This window comes from Hippopotamus amphibius, chromosome 3 (assembly GCF_030028045.1).
Source record: "Hippopotamus amphibius kiboko isolate mHipAmp2 chromosome 3, mHipAmp2.hap2, whole genome shotgun sequence".
Lineage (NCBI taxonomy): Eukaryota > Metazoa > Chordata > Mammalia > Artiodactyla > Hippopotamidae > Hippopotamus > Hippopotamus amphibius.
Genome location: NC_080188.1, coordinates 49,579,497 through 49,602,977, shown reverse-complemented (window position 1 = coordinate 49,602,977; position 23,481 = coordinate 49,579,497). Strand labels below are relative to the sequence as shown.

At 39.1% G+C, this 23,481-nt stretch overlaps 1 protein-coding gene across 1 annotated transcript in view; it reads right to left on the bottom strand.

The window, feature by feature from the left end:
- FRAS1 (Fraser extracellular matrix complex subunit 1) overlaps positions 1-23,481 on the bottom strand; it is a 505,547-nt gene that overhangs the window by 96,048 nt on the left and 386,018 nt on the right. The window contains exons 32-38 of the mRNA XM_057725661.1: positions 22,304-22,420; positions 15,312-15,426; positions 13,378-13,515; positions 11,406-11,438; positions 3,695-3,826; positions 2,472-2,597; positions 136-383 (exon numbers count right to left, since the gene is read on the bottom strand). Coding sequence (XP_057581644.1) covers positions 136-383; positions 2,472-2,597; positions 3,695-3,826; positions 11,406-11,438; positions 13,378-13,515; positions 15,312-15,426; positions 22,304-22,420 — 909 coding nt within the window. The remainder of the gene's footprint in view (positions 1-135; positions 384-2,471; positions 2,598-3,694; positions 3,827-11,405; positions 11,439-13,377; positions 13,516-15,311; positions 15,427-22,303; positions 22,421-23,481) is intronic.

The window sequence follows — 23,481 nt, the reverse complement described above, 5'->3', positions numbered from 1 at the left end:
GAATGATAGGGAAGTGGAGAAAAAAGTTCTCTTATGGCCACATGCCTGACGGCCCAAACAGTCAGCCACAGCATCGCTTCCTGGTCAGCCTAGTCAGAGGGTGGAGTGGACAGAAAGACAAACAGACGAACTTACAACGTAAGCAAGATGTGACCTAGTGATTACAGCTGTGCTTTTACTGGCAACGGTGATGCTCAGAGAGGCGCCAGCAGCCAGCTGAGGCCCCTGGGCCTCGGACAGGGACACTTCCACCCTCACATCCACCACTGTCGCTGAGATGCCATCTGTGACTGAGATCTCCATGCTGTCCTCCCGGGCAGAGGAGCCATCGTGTAGATACTGCAGCACGTTTTTCTCTACATCCTCATATGTGAAAGTGTCACCTTTCAAGAATAAAACAAATTGCAAAAAACAATTACTTCTGGGAATAACACTTTTCATTTCCATTACACCTTTGTTCTCAGGATTTCAAAGTACACACAGGATGATAAACTCTGGGAGTTGTAAGCTAATGAGTCCAACCACCCACCCAACATAAGATTCCCTTTACACTACCCTTGAGAAAGGGTTATTCAGCCTGTCCTTCAACATGGCTCGAGGTGGGAGGCTCACTGTTTTTACAAGGGAGCTACTTCCACCGATGATAGCTCTAAAATTCTGTTATGTTTTTAATCATATTGAGCCAAAATCTCTCTAAGCTCCACTCATCACTCTTTGCTCTAGAGAATAAAGAACATGCTTCTGTTCTTTATGACAACCCTTCTAGAATATAATCTTGATACTGAAGATTTACTGAAAAAGTTAAATTATGCTAGACAAACCTGTAAGAGATTTTTGTTCTGAGAATATAAGATTTTTTAAAATGAAAAAACACTTAAAAATTGAAAAATATATTTAAAGTTAGAAACCTAAAGTGTGTAAGTCTAGAGTACTAATTCGTGATGGACTTGAGAGGTGGTGTGTGAAAAAAAAATTTCAAGGTCATAAATGTTTAAGAAAAATAGCTTTAAACAAAATTTAAAATAAAAAAGTTTTAAATAGCAGGATTCATTAGAATTCTAGAATCTTCAATATCCAATATTAAAACTTCTCAAAACTGTTTAGTCATAGAACTCTTTTTATGAGAAATTATACTTAGTGCCATGGGCCCCAATGATTCCAGGAGCACAGTTGAGGAACTAGTCTTCTTGGACGTTTTATTAACTCTATTTCCTCATAGATTATTGACTACCTTAATTGACATAATATAATGAAACTAAAGAATTTACTCATTCTTAGTATTCATCTTCTAAGCCTTCTCTTTCAACTATGTGTTAATATGATTCACTGGTGCTACTAGTATTGTGTCTAAAAAAAGTAACAAAACTAATATTTTACAAACGTCTATAGAACTCATATATTAATTACACAAATACAGGTTAAATATAATGTTAAAGAAACTGGGCTCTGAGTGTTATGCTCTTAACATAGTTCCTTTCTTTAGGATGCCAGAAATCTAAATGACAACTTCTTTCGTTCAGCAAATTTTTAAAAAATCTGCCTTTGTGACTCCTAAGTGCCTATTTGTTGCTCTTACAAATTCAATGTACCTTCAAGGTCAAAGATTTGACACCCTCTCTCTGCAGAGATATTCAGGAGAACACATTATTATGTGCCTATTAGGAATTATATAACGGTTTTGAGAAAGTGCAGATTGTCAGAATAAATATATAGCATCCCAAGGTGACAAGGGATAATATTCACTTCAATATATGAGGACCAACTATTAAAAATTAGATTTAGTTGTGTTCTTTGCACTTTTCTGTACTTCCTAAACAATCAGCATGTATTATTTTTTATAAGCAGGGAAGACACAATAAGTATTATTTTGGAAAGCTGGTAACATCACCACCCTTTTTAATGGATGAAGATACATGTAGTTTACACTCTCAGAGTCACAGTGCTTAAAATATTGTGAAGATTCACATATCAAAATAAGGAAGACAAATTGATCTCCATGAACAAACAATGGGTAAGTGGCAGGTGACGACTCATATGAGGTTGTTCTAAATGCATTTACTCCAGGTTTCAGAAATCAACCAATTTTACCTACAACTTGAGGAAATAGCTTCATAGTTTTGGAGTGTGGCTGATGGTACAGAGAAAGAAGTCCCAAATACTTCAGCCAATGGACTACACACTAAAGGTTTTTCCTTTCTAAGTATCTCCTTATAGTTTATCTCACAATGTTGCTTTACTTCTTGTCTGAGACATAAAACCAACTGTAGAGTAAGAACAATATTCTGTGACAATCTAAATGAGAAAAGAACCTAAAAAAGAATGAATATACGTATTGAATATACGCACAACTGAATCACTCGGCTATCCACCTGAAACTAACACAACATTGTACATCAACTATACACCCGTAAAATTAAAATACTTAAAAAAAAAAGAAGTCTAAGCAGGGCAATGACAGAGCGAGCAGCTACCTGTGGCCATGGGCCCCCGGGACCCAGCGGTGTACTTAAGAAGCACGCCGTGCCGGGGAGGTTTCCGAAGCTCAAAGAGCACTTCTTCAGGCACTGTCTCTGTATCTCTCACTACCAGCTGAAGTCCTGCAGTCAGGAGAACAGCGCATGATGAGAAGATGTGTACATGAACAAGTGTATACTCTGCGTACAGTGAAGCCCCGGGCCAGGCTGGAAGCCATGTTGTGGGTAACCTGATGGTTCTAAGAAAGCACTCATTTGAATCAACCACAAAAGAGTGAAAACTTGATAATACAGTCAATTCCCAAATTACAAGTAGGTTCTTCCAAAAGTTAACTTATGAATGGGTAGTTCTGAATTCAGAATACTCTTTTTTCTTTCACACAAATGAGGGAATGGCAGCCCACAAACCTGTCAGTCCTGACTGACTAGGTAGGTTTCCTTCCAGAAAATACTGCCAGAAATTGTTTTTGCTTTTCATCGTTTCTTCCCTTCTCCTTTCTCTGAATCTACAGAAGAGCCAAGTTGTTTTAACAATGGCTGCTTTGGCCATCACTGGCATGAGAAGGAGTGGGGCAAAAGGGACAGTCATCTTTGTACTTATGGCTTGTTTATAAGTCGGATGATAAGGAATTGTAGTCAATACCCACATGTAGAAACTGCATAAGGATGCGCAGAGCACACCTTACAAAAATCATGACATCCACTCTTCGTTCTTAAGATGTTCTTGGTAAAAGAAAAAACTTCTAAAGAGTAAGTATACTGATAGGTAAATAAAATCATATATAAAACACTTGGGCCAACTCTTAACTCTTCACAGCTTCTGAAGGTTATGGTGATCCGTCACTCCTACTGTTACTCTTTCCTTTCTAAACAGAAAACAAGAGCAGTCATTGAAACCACTTTCCTCTCGTTTCTTCTCTGCTTTCTGTTACTTAATATTTTAGTGATGGCAGCAAATCAAACTCCTGGAGACTGGAAAATAAATTCTGAGTTGTATTCCATCCCTGAGCACTGGCTTCTGAAGTGTTTATTTCCTTCTCTCCACACTGCTTCCATTTGCATGGAAATGGGCAGAGGGATGGCTATGGATGAGATGCACGCAGCTTCTGGAAGAGAAGGTCACTACTTATTGGTAACCATGAAGAGATTTAAATAGGGACTGTTACTGAAATATGGTTCCATTTCCAACACCATGTTTCTTTCAGGTTCTCAGTTCTTACCTATAGCAGTGCTGCCTCCTGGGCGGACCTCAAGCAGTGGAGCTGTGACCTGGAACACTGGTGGCTGCCGATCAGTGCGAAGTAAGTGAATGGTGAGGGCCATCTCTGGACTTGTGTGCTCTCCATCCGAAACTAGAAACAGTACACACACACACACATCAATCTGTAGTCTGGCCACCTTTAGGCTAGTTCTATAACTATGTAGCCAGAAGCTTTTTTAGATTACCTTAACACTTTGAAGAGATGCTTATAAATGCAAAAAGTAAGCAAGCAAGTAAGATACTGTGAGCTATTCTACAAAGCTCTTTCTACTGAATAACAAAAAGGCTAAAGGACCATAACAACAAAGCCATTCTAAGAAGCAACTTTCACAACAAGGTGATATTGATAAATGTTAGTGGAAAGGAAAGTAATACAAAATATACACTGTTAGGTGGTGCTGGTAAAAGCTTTTATTAATGGAATTATCTTAGATTCAATTCATCCTCCCAATGTTTCAGAGAAATATTTTTTCAAGAAATCTCTTTTAGAGATGACATGTCTCTGTCTCATTAGAAAATATATTTTTTAAAAGGACAGAAAATGTCTATACGAATAATTCTAATGGCATTTTTTGGAAGTAAGTAGATCCATTTTTACCTGGTCATTATGCACAATGCAATAAATGGAAGACACCTTTGTGAATAAATCAGTGACCTTAGGATTTTATTCCCCTGGATTACCTGACATCCAAGTGGACACTGACCACTGAGGGAAAATGAAAGCAGAGTTTTGCCAGACCCTTGATTCTTATCCTACTTTCCCATACCGTAACACGCCCTCCTTTCTCTATAAGTCAGGTTTGGAGGAACCCCTGCATCACTGACTCATCAACGTATTTATCTGCAGTGCCTATCGAGGAAACTGCACTGATGATATTTTAAAGGTGTGGTATGCTTATACATGGGTTGGTTGCAAATAACTGGTTTCCTTCTCTACTTTCTTCTGGACATGATGTAGTAACCAGTCAGTAGGAAGCTGACCTCTACTTCAGCCAAGTAAAGCATCACTTAGTGACTCTTAGTAATGATTTCATAGAGGTTTTAGATTTGTCTTTTCCTTGAGAACACATCTAAAAGATATGGTTGGATTTTATAAGGTACATTCTATGTCCTAGAGAAATCCAGAAATAAACAGCCCTGCTGAAGGAGAGACGATATTATCCCCATGAGAATGAAGGTTTTATGGTTCTGGTCAAATGTCAAAGTTATTGCATCTGCTTCTTTGTGTTCAATCCTTTGTGCTCTCTGGATGGTCAGAGATAGGGACCAATGATTTTTAACTTTTGGGAGTTTGAGGACAAACATACAAACTTTTCCATAAATTTCAGTGGATTCAAGATTCTCTGAAGTTCTTGGAATCTAAGTTAAGAAGTCCCTTTGTTAAATAAAAATAAATAATTACAAAATACAGTTTTATTTTTTAATGTTTTACATTGATTTTATTTTTAAGTGGGGAGGGGGCACATCTGGGAGCCTTCACCATTCTTACCTTACAGAAGAGGAAAGGAAAGGCCCTAAAACTTAAACAGCTTTGGTCATATCACACAGCTATTGGTGTGACCAAGGTATATTCTTGTCTCTATAAGTAAAGTGAGGAAAGCTGTTTTCTGGTACATATTACATAACAACAAAATATACCATGAAAGTGCAGGGCTTTGCAAGCAAACATAAGAACTTACAGTCAAAATTTAGTAATTATACATCTAGTCCTCTCTTTAAGCTACATTTTGATTTCTCTGAGAATAGTCAAATAGCCTCTTTGGTCAGATGTCTCCTGCAGGCACCATTCACCTTGTGTGTTTCCCTCCCTCTGGATGGTTCTGTAGAACATCTGTGCTTTTCTTGAGCAGCTAGGTCAGGAATATCAGTTTTCCATCACAGCTTAGCTGATTAACCAAATGAGCGGTTCTCCCTCATTCTATGTATGGGTTAATGTCAGGACTTGGGATTCTTGCTGCCTATTTCATTATGTGTTCAAGTTAAATTTTTCTCTCACAAAACTCTCCTAAAAGAGATGGCTTCTTTCTTACTAGATTCCAAAAGTTTTCCTCTTTAAAAAAAAAAGGAACCTCTTACACCTTTCACAACAATTAACTCAAAATGGATCATGGAACTAAACGTAAGCCACAAAACTACAAACTCTTAGAAGGTAACATAGGAAGAGACCTAGATGATCTCAGGTACAGTGGTGCCTTTTTAGATATGACACCAAAGATATGAGTCCTGAAAAAAAAAATCATTAAGCTGGATTTCACTAAAATTAAAGACTTCTGCCCTGTGAAAGACAATGTCAAGAGAATGAGAGGACAAGCTCCAGCCTGGGAAAAAGATATTTGCAAAAGACACATCTGATAAAGGACTCCTATCCAAAATGTACAAAGAACTCTTAAAACTCAACAATAAGAAACAAACCGATTAAAAAATAGACTGAAGACCTCAACAAATACCTCACTAAAGAAGAAACAAATGGCAAATAACCATATGGAAATACGCCCATCATCATAGGTCATCAGGAAATTGCAAATTAAAACAATGTAAGATCCTACTGTGCACCAATTATAATGGGCAAAATTTGGAACACTGACAACACCAAATGCTTATGAGGATGCAGAGCAAAAGGAGCTCTCATATATTGCTAGTGGGAATGCAAAATGGTACAGCCACTTTGGAAGATGGTTTGGCTGGTTCTTATAAAATGAAACATACTCTTACTTTACATACAGTTCAGCAGTTGCACTCATTGGTATTTACCTGGAGGAGCTGAAAACTGAGGTCTGCACAAAAAAACTGCACACATGTTTATAGCAGCTTTATTTATAATTGCCAAAACTTGGAAGCAACCCAAGATGTCTTTTAGTAGGTGAATGGATAAATAAACTATGATACAGCAGGACAATGGAATATTATTCAACACTAAAAATAAATGAGCTACCAAGCTATGAAAAGAAGGAGGAATCTTAAATGCAGGAATCTAAGTGAAAGAAGCCAATCTTAAATGGCTTGTATGAGTTCAACTATATGATATTCTGAAAAGGGTAAAACTATGGAAGACAATAAAAAGAATAATGGTTATCAAAGGTAGGGGTGGGGGAAGGTGAATAGGCAGAGCACAGAGAATTTTTAGGGCAGTGAAAATACTCTGTATGGTATTATAATGATGGATAAATGTCATACCTTGGGCTAAACCCACAGCATGCACAACACCAAGAGTGAACTCCAGACTAAACTGGACTTTGGGTGATTATGATGTGTAAATGTAGGTTTACCCTTGGTAAAAAGTGCAACACTCTAGTGAGTGATGTTGCTATGCTATGCATGTGTTGGGGCAGGAGGTATAGTGAAAATGTCTGTACTTTCCTCTCAATTTTGCTGTAAACCTAAAACTGCTCTAAAAAATTAAGTCCAAAATAAATTTTCTTTAAATCACTCAACAATAAAAAAAGGAACCTCAGGCAGAAACAAGACAAATTAATTTAAGGTCAGTCCAAGGTCCATTTCCTTTACTCTGTATAATAGGTTCATGGATCATTTAACTTAAAGTCCTGGAGAAGGTTAATAGTTAACCCCTTCACTTATTCAAGCTTTCAGGTAAGTATTGAGGCTTGGAAACCAAACTGGCACACTACCATGATACTTGTTTGGCATGACCATAACACATACAGACCGACTAAACTAAATATCTCATACCCAGAGTCAGAAACTTGTATTAAAATCCTGGTTCTACTGTTTCCCAGGTATGGAAACATGAGCAAATTATTACTTTAATGACCCTCAGTTTCCTCAGTTTAAAAATGCTAAATAAAACCTGTCCTTACAATATCATTATTAGGATTAAATAAGACAACTTATATTGTAAGTCATTTTGTGAAATGTAAACTGCTATAATCTGTTGTATCTTACTATTGATGTATGAATCATCTAGAAGTCTGTCACTAGAAATGAGCTGATACTAGGTTCTTTTCAACAACGACAGAGCACTAGAAAAAAAAAAGCATCTATATCGGAAAGAAAGAAATAAAACTGTCACTATTTGCAGATGACATGATATTATATATAGAAAACCCTAAAGACTCTACCAAAAACCAAGAGAACAAATGAACTCAGTAAAGTTGCAGGATATGAAATCAATACATAAAAATCTGTTGCATTTCTATACACTAATAATGAACTAGTAGAAAGAGAAATTAAGAAAATAATCCCATTTACAATTGCATCAAAAAGAATAAAATACCTAGGGATAAATTTGACAAGTAGATGAAATACTTGTACAGTGAAAACTATATGACATTGATGAAAGAAACTGAAGACACAGATAAATGGAAAGATATTCCATACTCACAAATTAGAGTAATTAATGTTGTCAAAATGACCATAGTACCCAAAGCAATCTACAAATTCAATGCAATCTCTATCAAAATTCCAATGCATTTTCCACAAAAATTAGACAAAGAATCCTACAGTTTGTATGGAACTACAAAAAAAAACCCCAAATAGCCAAGCTATCTTGATAAAGAAGAACAATGCTGGAGGCATCATGAGCCCTGATTTCAAACTGTATTCCAAAGCTACTGTAATCAAAACAGTATGGTACGGGCATAAAACCCAATGCCAACAAATCTATATAGATCAAAGGAAGAGAATAGAGAGCCCACAAATATAAGGTCAATTAATTTATGAAAAAGAATAAAGACTACAAAATGGGGGAAAGGACAGTCTTTTCAAGACATGGTGTTAAGAAAACTGGATGGCCATATGCAATAGAAGGAAACTGAACCACTATCTTACACCATACACAAAAATTAACTCAAAATGGATTACAGACTTGAACATAAGACCTGAAACTATAAAACTCCTAGAAGAAAATGAAGGTGGTAAACTCCTTGATAACAACCTTGGCTTTTTAAATTTGATAACAGAAGCAAAAATAAGCAAGTGGGAGTACATCCCATTTACATAGCAAAGGAAAACACTTCTGCACAGCAAAGGAAACCATAGACAAAATGAAAAGGCAACCTACAGAATGGGATAAAATACATGTAAACCATGTCTCTGATGAGGGGTTAATATATAATATAATATATATAATATAACATATTATATATAATTATGTAATTATAATATATAATAGATATATATAACTCATACAACTCAACAGCAAAAAACCCTACAAACAATCTGATTTTAAAAGTGGGCAGAAAATCTGAAACAATATTTTTCAAAAAAGATATACAGATGGCTGGCCAACAGGTAAATGAAAAGGTTCTCACTCACTAATCATCAAGGAAATGCACATCAAAACCACAATGAGATATCACCTCACACCTCTTAGAATGGCTATTATCAAAAAGACAAAAGATAACAAGCGTTATGAGGGCATGGGAAAAGGGAATCTTTTTATACTGTTGGTGGGAATGCAAATTGGTGCAGCCACTACAGAAAATATTATAAAGGCTCCCAAAAAAATTAAAACTAGAATGGCCACATGATCTAGTAATCCCACTTCTGGGTGTGTATCCAAAGGAAATGAAATCAGTATCTTTAAGAGATATATCCAGTACCATGTTTATTGCAGCACTATTCACAACAGCCAAGATTTGGAAACAACCTAAGTGTCCACTGGTGGATGAATGGATAAATAAAGTGTGGAAATATAATGTACAGCATGGTGACCATAGTTAATAATATTGTATTGCATATTTGAAAGTTGCTAAGAGAGTAGATTTTTAAAAGTTCTGATCACAAGAAAAATTTGTAACTATACATGGTAACAGATGTTAACTAGACTTATTGTGGTGATCATTCTGCAATATATACAAATATCAACTCATTATGTTGTACACCTGAAAATAATGCAATGTTATATGTCAATCATACCTCAATTAAAAAATAAAAAATAAAAAACCAATAACAACACTAAAACTTACTATTAATTCCATAGTGATTTTTTTGACCCCCAAAGAAGAAAAGAATATCTTAGAGTCTGAGGGAGATGACTTTCTCTACCACCAAGATTTATCCCTACCTGAAATGTAACAGGACATATGGATGGTTGATTCTAATGTAATAGTCAATCCCAACTAAACAGCTATTTAAGAATTTATAGTCATCTATCCTCACTCTAGACCTAAAGAGGAAAGTTTGTCTCTATTTTGCATCAGCATAGATGCCAGGTCTGACTCTGCTTTTGCTTATCAGTACTCTGCTTCCATTGCACTTGAACTAAAACTAGGATGCTGATGTCTACACAAAGCTATCACAACTCACTGTCTGGGTCATAACACTTCCAATAGAAGGCTGTTTCATCTGCATCGAAAATTTGTTGTTTAGTGCAGCTGCCACCATTATCTTAGCTAGATCATCTGGATAACTTGCCACAACTTCTACATCAGCACTTGCTGCTTCACCTTGCACTTTTATGTTAAGAAGAGGGCTTCTTTTCTTAAACCTCATGAACCAACTTCTGCTAGCTTCAGACTTGTCTTCTGCAGCTTCCTCATTTCTCTCAGCCTTCACAGAATTGAGGAGAGTTAGGGTCTTGTTCTGGATTAGGCTTTGCCTTAAGGGAAAGTTGTGGCTGGTTTGCTCTTCTGTCCAGACCACTCAGACTTTCTTCCTGTCAGCAATAAGGCTGTTTTGCTTTCTTATCATTCATGTGTTCACTGGAGTAGCACTTTAAATTTCCTTCAAGAACTTTTCCTTTGCATTCACAGCTTGGCTGTTTGGCACAAGAGACCTAACTTTTGGCCTATTTTGGCTTTTGACATGCCTTCCTCACTAAGCTTAATCATTTCTAGTTTTCGATTTAAAGTGAGAGATGTGTGACTCTTCCTTCACTTGAACACTTAGAGGTCATTATAGGGTTATTACTTGCTTTAATTTCAATATGGTTGTGTCTCACAAATATGGAAGCCCGAGGAGAGGGAGAGAAACAGAGGAATGGCCAGTCAGTGGAATAGTCAGAACACACACAACATTTATTAGGCTTCCTGTCTTATATGGGTGTGGTTCCTGGTGCCCCAAAATAATTACAATATTAACATCAAAGATCACTGATCACTATAAAAATATATTAATAATGAAAAAGTTTGAAATATTGCAAGAATTACCAAAATGTGACACAGAGACAGGAAGAAAGCAAATGCTTCTGGAAAAATGGCACCAATAGACTTCTCTACACAGTGCTGCCACAAACCTTAAACTTGTAAAAAAATGAATATCTACGAAGCACAATAAAGTGAAACAAAACGAGATAGGACTGTACGTGTCAATCACTGTTTTGGGAGCTTTACACATATATAATTATTATTTATTATCCTCACTGATGGATAAGGCATTCAGGTACAGAGAGCTTAAGAAACTATCCCAAAGCAGGCTGAACCCCAGGCAGACTGGATCCAAAGTCTAAGATTTTAACCATTATTACCTCTTTTTAGTAGATATTAGGACAACCTGAAACTGGGCTTAAAGAACACTCATCTTTGGTATCCTTGGTGGATTATGATTATTTTTTCCATGAATACAAAGTTAATTGTATTATGTGATGTGATTATTTTAGAAGAAACTTATGTAACTTTTAAGTTATTCTTAGAAAATAGCTAAAAGTAATGATGAAGAGAGCAAAAAGAAGGAAAAATTCCATTTTCTAATAAAATTGAGATTAAAATTCTCACCTGTGAAGTGGAATTTCACTGATTCTGGGAGACCTGAAAGAACAGATGAGAAGATCAGTATACTAAATATTTTGGGGCCAGAAATAGATGGGAAAGGTACAAAATATAGGGCAGAGGTTAGAAAAATAAAGGACATTTTAATCTAAATTATCATGGTTTAAGGAAAGGTTACCAGATGGTTTGCTAATGTTATGTTTAATTTAATGGTGCCAACATTAATTTTAAGTAACAAAAAGAACCACAGAGTGGAATAATTTTATATCACTTCAGTTAGAGTGATTTATAATACATTCATTCAGATCCCATTTTACCAGTACATAAAATCCTACAAATCGCTGAATGTGGGTGATGTCGTATATCACTGACAAGGCTTTCTGGTGGGTCAGTTCCATTGTAGAATTGAGTGATGCCTGGGACATTGATTTACACATTGTAACAGTGTGAGAGATCTATCTCATGGCATTTATCCCATAGATTATACAGGATAGGCTTCTGCTCTCTCTAAAAAGGCTCTAGGAACACAGGCGAGTATAGTAGATTTGGAAATAACTTTGACCAGGGCTGACATGTTTTCTTTCCCTCTAAGCCCAGGATAACCTGAGTTTCTTGTAAAGTAGGTCTTGTAAAGTTGGGCTTAGAGGACCACGAATATTTTCACTGGCTATGAGTCACCCACTTAGTAAACACTGCGGATACTCTTAGAGATGAGGTCTATCCCAGCGCTTACGGATTTTCAATCTAACTGAGGAGTTAATTACTTTCTAGAAAATTGCATCTATATAAATAATGGCAAATATTACTTTAAATGTTTGCCGTACTTTAAAACGTAACTCTAAAATTATTCAACCCGTGTTCAACTCACCATAAGAAATCACCAACTGTTCTGTATGATTAAAGCTACTATATAAAAATAGTACTCTATATTGTGTTATGTGACATATACAGCTTAAAGACCATAAAGAAACAAGCTTCAAGATTTTTAGAATCATTCCAAAGCACAGAAACATTTAGGGGTAGGGACTGAAAACTCAGCAGCTTTGAATACTGCGTCAAGGGGACAGAGAAGGGGTGGCAGGATTAAGGCTATCTTGGTTTAGTGGAAGGGCACACGCTTGAAGTAGAAATGTAGTTATTCTTTTGTTTAATCTTCTCTTCTTTAAAAAAGGTGTCTTCTGTCAAATCCTGGTTTTAATCCCAAAGGTCACCTGAAAGGGACCTTCCATGAAGTACGGTGGGATCCTTTTCCCTGGGTCCCCTCGTCCACATGCCCATCTGCCCTGGCCTCCTCCTCAGATCCACTCCCATCACTGCAGTCAAAGAGTTCCTTATGAAAAGCTATCCTCCTATATCTTAAAACCTCCACCACATTCTTATTGTTCTTGGGATAACGCTCCAAATCCTTGCAGGCTCACAGGATCCCTAAGGTCTGCCCTCCCTCTCTCCCTCCAGGCCCATCATCCGCTGCTCAACCCTCCACATTCCAGACACACTATTTTCAGTCCCCAGAATGTCCCGCTCTCTCCCTCCCAGGGCCTCTGCACAGGGGCATGTGCCCTTCCTTCAGGAATGTTCTCCCGACAATCCCAACACACCCAAACAGCCTCGTTAGCTTCTACCCACCCCTCCACTGTCAAGACCTCCCTGGGGCAGCCTCCAGGGGACCCTCAATCTAGGTCAGCCTTGCTTCATCCAATTTCACCATTGAACATTCTTCCTTCTTTTAAAAGCTCTTATCTCAGCCTGCAACTAAATATTCACTACTGGGATTACTGATCAAATTCTGTCTCTATACCTAGATCCCCAAGCTCACCAAGAACAGGATGCATGCCTCTTTTTGCTCACCACTAGATCTCCAAGGCCTCATTTGGGCCTTGCCATATAGGAGGCACAAAATAAAGATTTATTAAAAGTATGCCATGAAGATCCACAGGGAGCAGCTTGGGTGCCTCAAAATAGAGAAAAAAAGCATTACCAGCAAAGGAGAAGGCCATGATCTCCTGGAGGTGCGGGGCTGCAGTGGGGGGCCGGTACATGATTTTGCCCTGGTTAATGTCTTCCTGGGTGAAATACCGGATGGGAGAGTGAGGCTGGTCCTGGCGTTCGATGATTCCTGAGGAAGAAGAGTCGACGTGAGCATCAACGGTCATTCTGACGGCAGACTGAATGATCGGGGTCGTAAAGCTGCCTTTCCCGCTGGTGGGAGTCTTTTATCCTTCAGGAACAATTGCTCTCAGGTTGTCCTTGGTCTACTATTCTCCAGTTATTCAAGAAAAGGGCAGATCTGCAACCCAAATACTCTTGACTAGGATTCACTGACCATAAACAACAGTAAGATACAAACTACTGCCCCTTAATGTAGCTTAGACCAGGGAATTCTCCATAAGTCATAGATACTGTACCATAATTATGAGAGCCTCTCAATTGTGTTTAAGTTCAAAGGTCAAGGTCACTACAAAAATGGCACATACTTGTCTCCTGGTGAGGCTGTAAAGACTTTTTTCAATTTACCCTCTTTCCTTCAGAAACTCTTTAGTCTCTGTGATGATCTTTAGCAATAGTAATGTGGATCTTGATTATTCTAAGATCTGGATTTGCAATTATCACTAAGTTATAAATGCGTTAGGGGCCATAGATTTGCCTGTTGTTTCTAAATTTCACAGGTACAGAACTGATTCTATGATCATCTTTCATGTCCTACTTACTCTTTGAAAGGAGGACACTAATTCAGCTTCTGAGGGACTGACCTATAGCCATTCAGGCTGCTGGTCTGAAAGAACATCTCCACCCTAGCAATGTAGAGAGGACAACTCTAGCTATGATTTAGCAGATTAAAAAAAGAAGGATGACTTTTAGTCTTTCAATTTTTTTGGACTTTATCAAAAGGGAAATTAAATTTAATTTCTCCTTGGGAATTTGATAACGTGAAAGACATATCTAAGGCAGTGGTTGGTCTTGGGAGTGCAACCTCAGAGACAGGGGCAGGCATGTCTTTGTAGAAGCTGACCTCCTTTCTGTAAGGCACAGACACATCTTTCTGAGCACAGGCTTGGTAGCTGAGCCCAAAGTTAAGGGATCTGAGGGCTGGGGACTGATGGCAGGGGCCCACCTGTCCTCTAATTGCAGTTCCACATTTCCATGCTCCCGTCTGAGAGCAGGGCACTGTGTGCTGACACGTGTTTGTCGCGATGGGGATTCCCCAGAGTCGTGAGGCATTTGAGGTGACAGATACTAAATGGTCTTCTGGGTCAATATCGCCTTAACAAGAACATCTGCACATTCTCACAATGGTAAAGTTTCCTTCCCCTTCATTTGGGTGACGGATAATACTACCGTAAATATATTTGGTTTTCTGAAGCTCACAGGGTATTACTATGTAGGAGCACTATGTAAACATAAAGAAGTCATAATTAGCATTTATTACCTTGGTTTAAAAAAAAAAAGAGGAGGAGTGACTTATCCACATGGGCGAGAGGCTGAGTATGTGTGGCTCAGCCCCCGCTGGGCTCTCTGGCAGAGCTCCTCGTCCTTAGCGCACGCTCATTCTGGTCCTCTCCCTGTCAGAACCTCACCAAGGCGGGCTCTGTCCCTACAGGCAGTGCGTGGGTCTGTCCAGTTCTGCCTGCACATGGGAGGGGAGCTCATCCAGTGATGAAGTTATGTACACACTATGTCCTCCAGTACAGCTCTGTCAGTACCAAAGCTGACAAATTCATCTCCACCGGTCCCACCACAGTGTCTCCCTCTCAACTGGTTCTAAACTCAGAGGACAGGAACAGAGGTGATGAATAATTGTTACTCTTTAAATCCTCAACAAGTAGAGGCAGACAGAATACCAGAGCTTTTAAGGCTGGTCAACAAGTAGAAGACAATAGCATCACTCAAAAAATCATTTACTGCATATCTTACCTTGATTTGGATGCAGAGGTAGAGTGATATTGTATACTATCTTTCCACTTGGCCGCTCAGAATTTACAAAGGAAAGCGAATGAGGCTGAATCACAGTCAGGCCATCCTCCCGGGCCTACACAAAATTTAAGAGGGAAGAAGAAAAAATGGTGTGATGAAAACAAAAGCCAGAGGCGAAAACAAATCTCATTAAAAAAAACAAACAAACGAAAGAACTTACTCTGTTAGTCACATATAGCAAAATCTTCTCTGAGCGTTCCAAAGAAGGATCTGGCCTCCTGCTTTGCAGATTCGTCCCGGCCTGACCCTTCTCCCCCCTGCCCTTGGCCCTGGGTTTGTTGGTGCATGCTGTGGGAGTCCCAATATGATCAGTTCTCCCTGGTTGGAACTCACAGTGGTACATGTTTGGAAATGAGCCATCACAGCTGGCTCCTCTACTGTTCACAGCTGGATCCCGACAGCTCTGCTCCTCTAATTTAATGGGCTAAGATTGTATCTAGTGAGAATCTCTCCCAAGCCCCCAGCTCTGCTGATGGGAACTGTGATGCATTCTTCTCTTTTCTTTTCTTTTTCTTTTTTAACTTTGATGGTTTCAAATGGCTAAAGGTGAACTTGCCTAAAATGCCAAAGAGGCTCACCATCTGAATTCAGAGATTAAGAACTATGTGTTTATCACAGCTTGCAACAAGAGTCAATATTTCTCTTCGTCTCCGCTGTGCTATTCAAAAGAATGAGATACTGCTTTTTGCTTCTGGCTTTCAGGACCCAATGAGGGAGTCACGTGAAATTAATCTGAAGGCCAATGTGTGTGCAGCTTTCACAATCCATTCACCTGTGTGTTCACAACCCATTCACAGTCACAACATGAAAAAAAAGAAAAAGGAGAGGTTCAGAATTCCATGACCAGGCCTAACAGAGATTTGGGGACAGCAGCAAAAACACCGAGGAGAGAGGAGAAAACGGAAAATGAACGTGTGCATGGGCCCCTTGCCTGGGTCACACACGCCGAAAATCAAACAGAACAAAAATAGCCAGCTCATTGCAGGCTCTTCCTAGCTGACCCTCGAAGGGTTAGAGTTGGACATGCTCTCCTGCTCTTTCAAGCTCTGCTACTTTCAGAAAGAATTTCTCATTTAGGAAAGGACTGAGTAGGGCTCAGTAATTCTCATGGAGGAGGGCGTGGTGTTCTTCCTTTTAACCATGAAAAGATGGAAGGTTGCAGTTGCTTTGCAATCGTCCCCAAGGCATACTTGTCCTGGGGAGAGGCAGCATTTGCAGGTTAGGACAACCCCCTAAAGTAGAGTCATATTTCAGGTCATTGCTCAGGCCTGGAATGTAATGAGCAAGGAAAATCAGAATTGCAAACAGCAGCTGGTCTCTCACCCTAAAATAAAACAGGTAAGAACAACAAATGAAAAATATGTGCCCTACGCAAGGTGTTTACAGCCCATGCATGTGTGCATACATCTATCAACGTGCACACATGTGGGCACAGATACGTGGACAAAAGTGCTGGGTGAGTACATTGTTCAGTACCGTTGCCACCTTTTAATTGCAAAACCATCAGGATAACTGAAAATTTTTGAAAATCTAGATGTCCCTAAAACAATAAAGTGGTAAGACAAAAGAATTATCATGGATATAGGATGACAGAAAAGGGAAATGTGTTCTAGCCAAGAAAACAGATATTTTATTATAGAATTTACAGATACTATTTCTTTACTAATAGAAATAGACACTAAGTAGAAAAAGCAAGGACTTGATCCTCTGAAGAAAGCAATACGGAGGTTGAGCTGTATCAAAGTATAATCAATTTTAATGCTAGCTATTTGAAATATTCAATATTTATCAATTAAACAGTAAGAAATGAGAGATTAAATTTCATGGAAATCATTACACAAGACACTTTTTTATTAAACTCTCTGTCAACAAAGGAAGATTACAGAATAATGGGTTTCATAACACCCATATTACCTCCGAATACAACCAGAATTCAACTGCTTCTCCCCGTGAGCTTGCCACCATCCTGCTGGGGCCACCATCTCTCACCTGGATTACCACGATGGCCTTCCAACTGCCCTCCTGCCCTCCCCCAACAGTCTATTTCAGCACAGCAGCCAGCGCGATCCCTTTAAAAAGGATGTCAGACCTCTACTCAACACCCCGCCATGGCTCTCCATGTTACTCATAACCCCCATCCCCCCACCTAGCACATCTGTGAATTCACGCAGTTTCCTCTAGCTTGCACTCACTTTGATCCAGCCATACTGGCTTCCTTGCTATTCCTTGAATACCTAAGGATGCTCCTAGTTTGATGCCTCTAAATGCATGGTTCCCTGGGCCTGGAATGCTCTTTCCTCAGGTATCTATACGGCTATCTCCCTCATCTTCTGCAAGTCTTTCTTTAAATGTCATTGTCTTAAGGAAACCACCATGACCACCTTATTTAAAATTACAACCTACGTCTCCTCTGCTACATTTCCAATCTTCTTGGCCCTGATCTACCTAAAAGGAATCATCTTCTCACATACTTTAGTTAGGACAACAAAACTCATTCATATATTCAACAAAATTCATTAATTCATATATTCGTGTACTAAAACTTTAGTAAGAACCTACTATGTGCAAGGTACCAAGCAAAAAATTGTAGAAGATATAAGATGAGTCAGATATAGACCCTTTTCTCAAGGAATTCCACTTTTTAGTGGGGGAAACTCATAAATAGCTCTAAGGTAGAAAATGCTAAGTAGTGTGAAAGGCTCAGATAAAGCACAACTGTAATTCCAAGGATACCGAAACATTTCCAGAGACTGCAGATAATAATTCTATTAGTACCTGAAAGGTCTTGAGAAAAAACATAAACACCTATAGCCATAAAACAAATACAGCCGGCCCAGGCTTGAGTCCACATCACAAAAACACCAGCTGTTCTAACTGGATCCCTGCTAGCCCCAATAAGAGTGGTTTTAAGAGAACTCTTGCTATAGCAATCACTCTGGAAGCAAATGAAACTAGGAAAGAAAGGCCTCTCCCTCAAGCGGTGACCTTGGGCAACCCAACCCTGAGTATCGCAATCACTTAAAAAGGGAATAATCAATCTTCTTTCACATTAAGATATAATAGAATTTATTTCCCCTTTAAGAGAGGAATTGGAAATATGATATTCAAAGTGTGTGCCTGTGTGTGTGTGTGTGTGTGTGTGTACCCATACGATTACTTTGCTTGAATTCGAAGGTGATGAAAGTAGGGCCTGAAAACATTCACTTAGTCAATAAATATTTACTAAGCAACTATTTTATATAAGGCATTGTGCTAGATGCTGAGGAAGATACCAAGATTAATAAATCAAAGATTTTGCCCTTAAGGATCTTCTAAGTCAAATTGTATGTGGTTACGTGGAGAACTGGGAGTTGATGTGAATCTATTAACTTATTTGCAGACTCTGACTATCTATGCTGTCTGTGATATGCATGTCTTCAGATCTCCTTGCCCAAATTTGATATATATTCTAAATGTACACATCTCACACATGTTTATATATATGATGTACATATGTGTATACATATATATATATTTATTCATATAATTCTGGTGAGCACTACAAACCAAAGCATAAGATCCATTTAAAGGATCTTAGCTTTGATGAGTAACAGAATTACAGAAAAGCCACAGAACACATTTTCACTTTAGGCAGGTATTTGATTATATTGCTGTTCATTCTGTGCAGTTTTTCTGGGGAATCTCAGTTATTTCTGAGGATTTAACCACTACTTGCCATTAATGATTCTCAAAGGTTTATCACTCACCTTGAACAGCTACTGATCTTCTACCTGCCTTTAACAGGCACACCCTTTACAAGCACATCCCCACTGAATTCATCATGCCTTCCACCCCTCCCCCTCCCCATGAAGGCCTCATACATTCCTGATTTCAATGAATGGCATCTCTCTGTGCTCAGAAACTGGGGTGTTTTACCCTCTTCCATATCTAATAGAGCACTGTCTCTAAATATCTCCAATCTCTTCTTTTTTTTTAACCATCTTAACCACTTTTAAGTGTACCGTACAGGAGTGTTAACTAGACGCACATTGTTGTACATCAGATTTCCAGAGCTTTTCCCTCTTGCAAAACTGAAACGTTATTGAACAACAGCAACAATTCCTCTTTTCCCTCTTCACACCCCACCCTCTCCCCACAGAGGCAACTACTGTTCTGCTTTCTGTTTGTAAGAGTCTGACTAGCTCATGTAAGTGGAATCCTGCAGTATCTGTCTTTTTGAGACTGGCTTATTTCATTTAGGACAATATCCTTAAGGTTCATTCATATTGTAGCATATGACAGATTTCCTTTTTTTTTAAGGTTGGATAATATTCAGTGGTTGTATACACCACATTTTCTTTATCCGCTTCTCTGTCGAAGGACATGTGGGCTGCTTCCATCTCTTGGCTATTGTGGATCATAGCAATGAACATGAGGGTACAAGCATCTCTTCAAGATCTCACCAACTCTTCATCCTTATTGCCACCGCATGGCCTTCATGCCACCAACCGTTCTTGTTCTAGGTGATCTCAAGAGCCTATTTCTTGGCCTCTTTGCTCCCTGTCTGGCCCCATATGGGGTGTTCTCTACCCTGCAGCCAGAATGACCTTCTCAAATTGAAAATCTGAGCGTGCCACCTCCCTGCTGTATCCTACTTGCCCCAACAGCCTTCCCGGACAAAATGGAATCTCCTTCATCTTAAGAGCCTCCATGATCTCTCATTTCCTATTTCTTCTTCACCTAAAGATTTCCACTCCAGCCAACTGAACTCGCCGTCATTCCTCAAACATGTCACGTACTCCTGGGTCTCCATCTTCTTTTCAAATGCTGCCCCTCTGCCTGGAATGAATTTCTCAGTGTTGTTAGTTTAGATTAGAGGTTCTGCAAGTGTGGTGAACAGAGCAGCAGCAACAGTATCACCTGAGAACCTGTTAGAAATTCAGATACCACACCTCTAGAATCAGAAAACTCTGGGGTAGGCTCCAGCAACCTGTGGATTAACAAGCGCTATCGGTGATCCTAATGCGGGATGAAGTTTGAGACCCTGCTCTGGAGGTAATTTTCACTTCAACCAGCTTGGTTCACCTCCTAAGGATGCCTTCCTTGACCTCTCCTACACCTTGCTGGACTAGGTGCCCTGCTACTTGCTTCCATACCGTGGCTCTGTCATGACATTTATCACTGTATTGTCACTGCTTACTTATTTTTTATCTTCCCTTTTAGACTCTAAGTCCCTTAAGAATAGAGACTGTATTATATGATCACTGAAGCTCCAATGTCTTCCACAGAACTTGGCATAAATTAGGGGCCCAAAAGTGTGCATGACTGAATGAATGGAGAGGTAGACTCCTACCCTTAAACTTATATATATATGAATATACCATATATGAATTTAGCATTTGTATTCATAATGTGTTTACCAAACATGTACAAAACTTGTGTGCTTAGATGAGTCCAAATCACCAAATTGAGAATGTGCTTCTATCACAGATTACAGTATGTATGCCTTACAGTAATGGCCTTAATTAATGTCAAAAGAAATATAAATTGTGAATATTTTAAGGAACGGAAGAGTAGCCTAATCGCATTTTACAGTAGGATTAACCTTTGTGATACCCCAAATTACACAGGACATAACCAATTTACAAACATGCAACCTGAGACCCTCAAGGTTAAGTATGTTGAAAAGTTTCTAGAGATTCCCAGCAACAGAGCAGGAGTGATGCCATCTTCATGGCTGCTGGCCCATTTCTTTTCCCTCTAAAGTCAAAATAGCACCACATTAGCATTTGGCAAGAAATGTGTATGCACATTTTTCTTTACACTTTAGAGAAAATTCTGATCCAAGTTCCCCCAGTCAGAAAGATGAATTATAGACTTTACAGTTGCTGAATTATGAGTTCTTTAAATTACGGTTTATGGTGGAAATGCCAATACCAGCTATTCATTATAAACTTTCTGTTTCCCCTTTTATGTCCCTGTCACGCCCCAGACCCATAATTTCTAAAACTCCACTTGCTGTCTTTGTGGCGGCTCGGGGGTGCTACGCCACTTTGGAGTGTAATTATGTGGGCGCTAACTAAAATGTGAATCCATGATGATTAATTTACCAGGACTTACGTGTTGTGGCTCTGTCTAGAAGAGGGGTTCTGGCATTACATGCCCCAGAGGTATAGGGTTACAGTGGAGCTGCTAACTGTCTGAACTACGCTTCATGTCCTAATTTAGCTGTCACCTTGCTGCAAACCTTTCCCTATGTCCACACTCCCTCCCACACAGCACACAAGCCCCTCTGTGATCCAGCTCACAGACCTCCGCAGCCTCACCACTCCTCTTCGGCCTCTCTCACTTTCCAGTCTTATGGAACTGATTGCAATTTTCCCAACAACCACAGTGTCTCTCCTCTCTGGGTCTTCACCTGTGTTGTTTTGATGCCTGGGGATGCCCTTTGCCATCACCCTTCTATTCCTTCCGACCTGCCCCCCAAACTTTCACTGGGATATTTGCTACTTATCTTTCTGGAATCAGCACAGACATCACTTTTTCCAGGAAACTTCTTATAATACAAAGGAAAGTACTAATAGGACTTCTAAAACAGAATAGCAGTTTCTCCAGCTAGATGGAGTTCTAACTGGCTGAATAGTTATACTCAACTAGCAATCATTAAATGGATATAAGCCTGAAATTCCTTCTAGGTACTCAAGGAGTGGGCCTGTGACTGTCTGGGATGCTGTAAAAAAGCTCAGCAGCAATGGATGGGAGGTTGGGATGGATTCCATCTAACCTTCCTTTCACTCTGGGAATTTTAAGTTTCTTTTTCAAGTCAATGAGAAATGAGTTCACAGGGCTGGTATTGTTGACCCCAGAGCCTGTGTTCTGAGCCAAGCATTCTGTCAAATCCCACCAGCCTGCCTCCTCCAAGCAGAAACCACAAGCCTTCCCACCCTACTCACGGTCATGTGGAGAGATGCTCCCAGAGAGCGTTTGGGCGCTTCCGGAGCCTGGGGTAAGATGGCGATGTTGAACATGCGGCTCTCCAGATGGGTGTGGGCCTCCGCGGCACTGGACACCTACGAAGACACGGCACACTGGTGAGCCTCTGGTGGGCAGATATGTTTGCCTGTGTTCATTTTTTTCCCTTTTGAACCATCTGTCTTTGAGTTCTATATGCTCCTGCATTACGATTTTCATTCTGCTCTTCATATTTTGATTCATTTTTTAATTGATTATAAAAAAGATACATAAGCATTGTAGGCAATTATGACGTTACATGAATGTATAAATAAGGGATAAAAATCATCTAGAATTTCACTACCTCGGAATAGTCATTATTAATATATCACTGCATTTCATTTTAATCTTTTTTCTATGTATATGTGAAACTTTACATACAAATTGTATATTCTAAATGTTTACTTAACATAATACTATGATATTTTGCTATATCATTAAACATTCTTGAAAACATAATTTTGATAGCTACATAATGTCTCATTATGAGCATATTACACATTACATATGTGATGTTTATTCTACTTCAATCTTTACCCAGCACAGATATCTACACTTAGATTATAAGTGACAAATTTCAGCCTCATTATTGCAGGGCAAGATTAAGAACATTTACAATTAGGGTAGTGGTCACAAAATCAACTTTTTCCTGCTTCAAAAATGCTGAAAAATGATGCTTTTCCCATGCAGCCTCTCCCTCTCCTTGGTGCTACCTCACTGCTGCCTTAAACACGCCTTCTTTCCATTGTCTGCTCTTTAGGCTTCTTAGAAGAATTGCTAAGGCCTGTGTGGCCATGTGGAGTTGCATTAATTCCATATGGGAGGGGGCAGGGTTCTGTAAATCCTGAGAAAAAAAGCAGGAATAGTGGCCCTTTCTCTATGTCTTCGAAAGTTACACCCTATAAGAAATCTGTCTTCTCTGTATCTTGATCACATCAGATGCCCGGAGCTCAAGCTTCAGAGTATCTACTTGTTTCCAAGGAGGCATTTTATAGTGTCACCATAAATAATATTAACAACAGCTATCATTCACTGAATATTTATCATGGGCTCAGCACTGTGCTAGCTACTTTTCAAAAGTTTTCTTATTGAATACCCATCAAGTAGATATTATTATCTC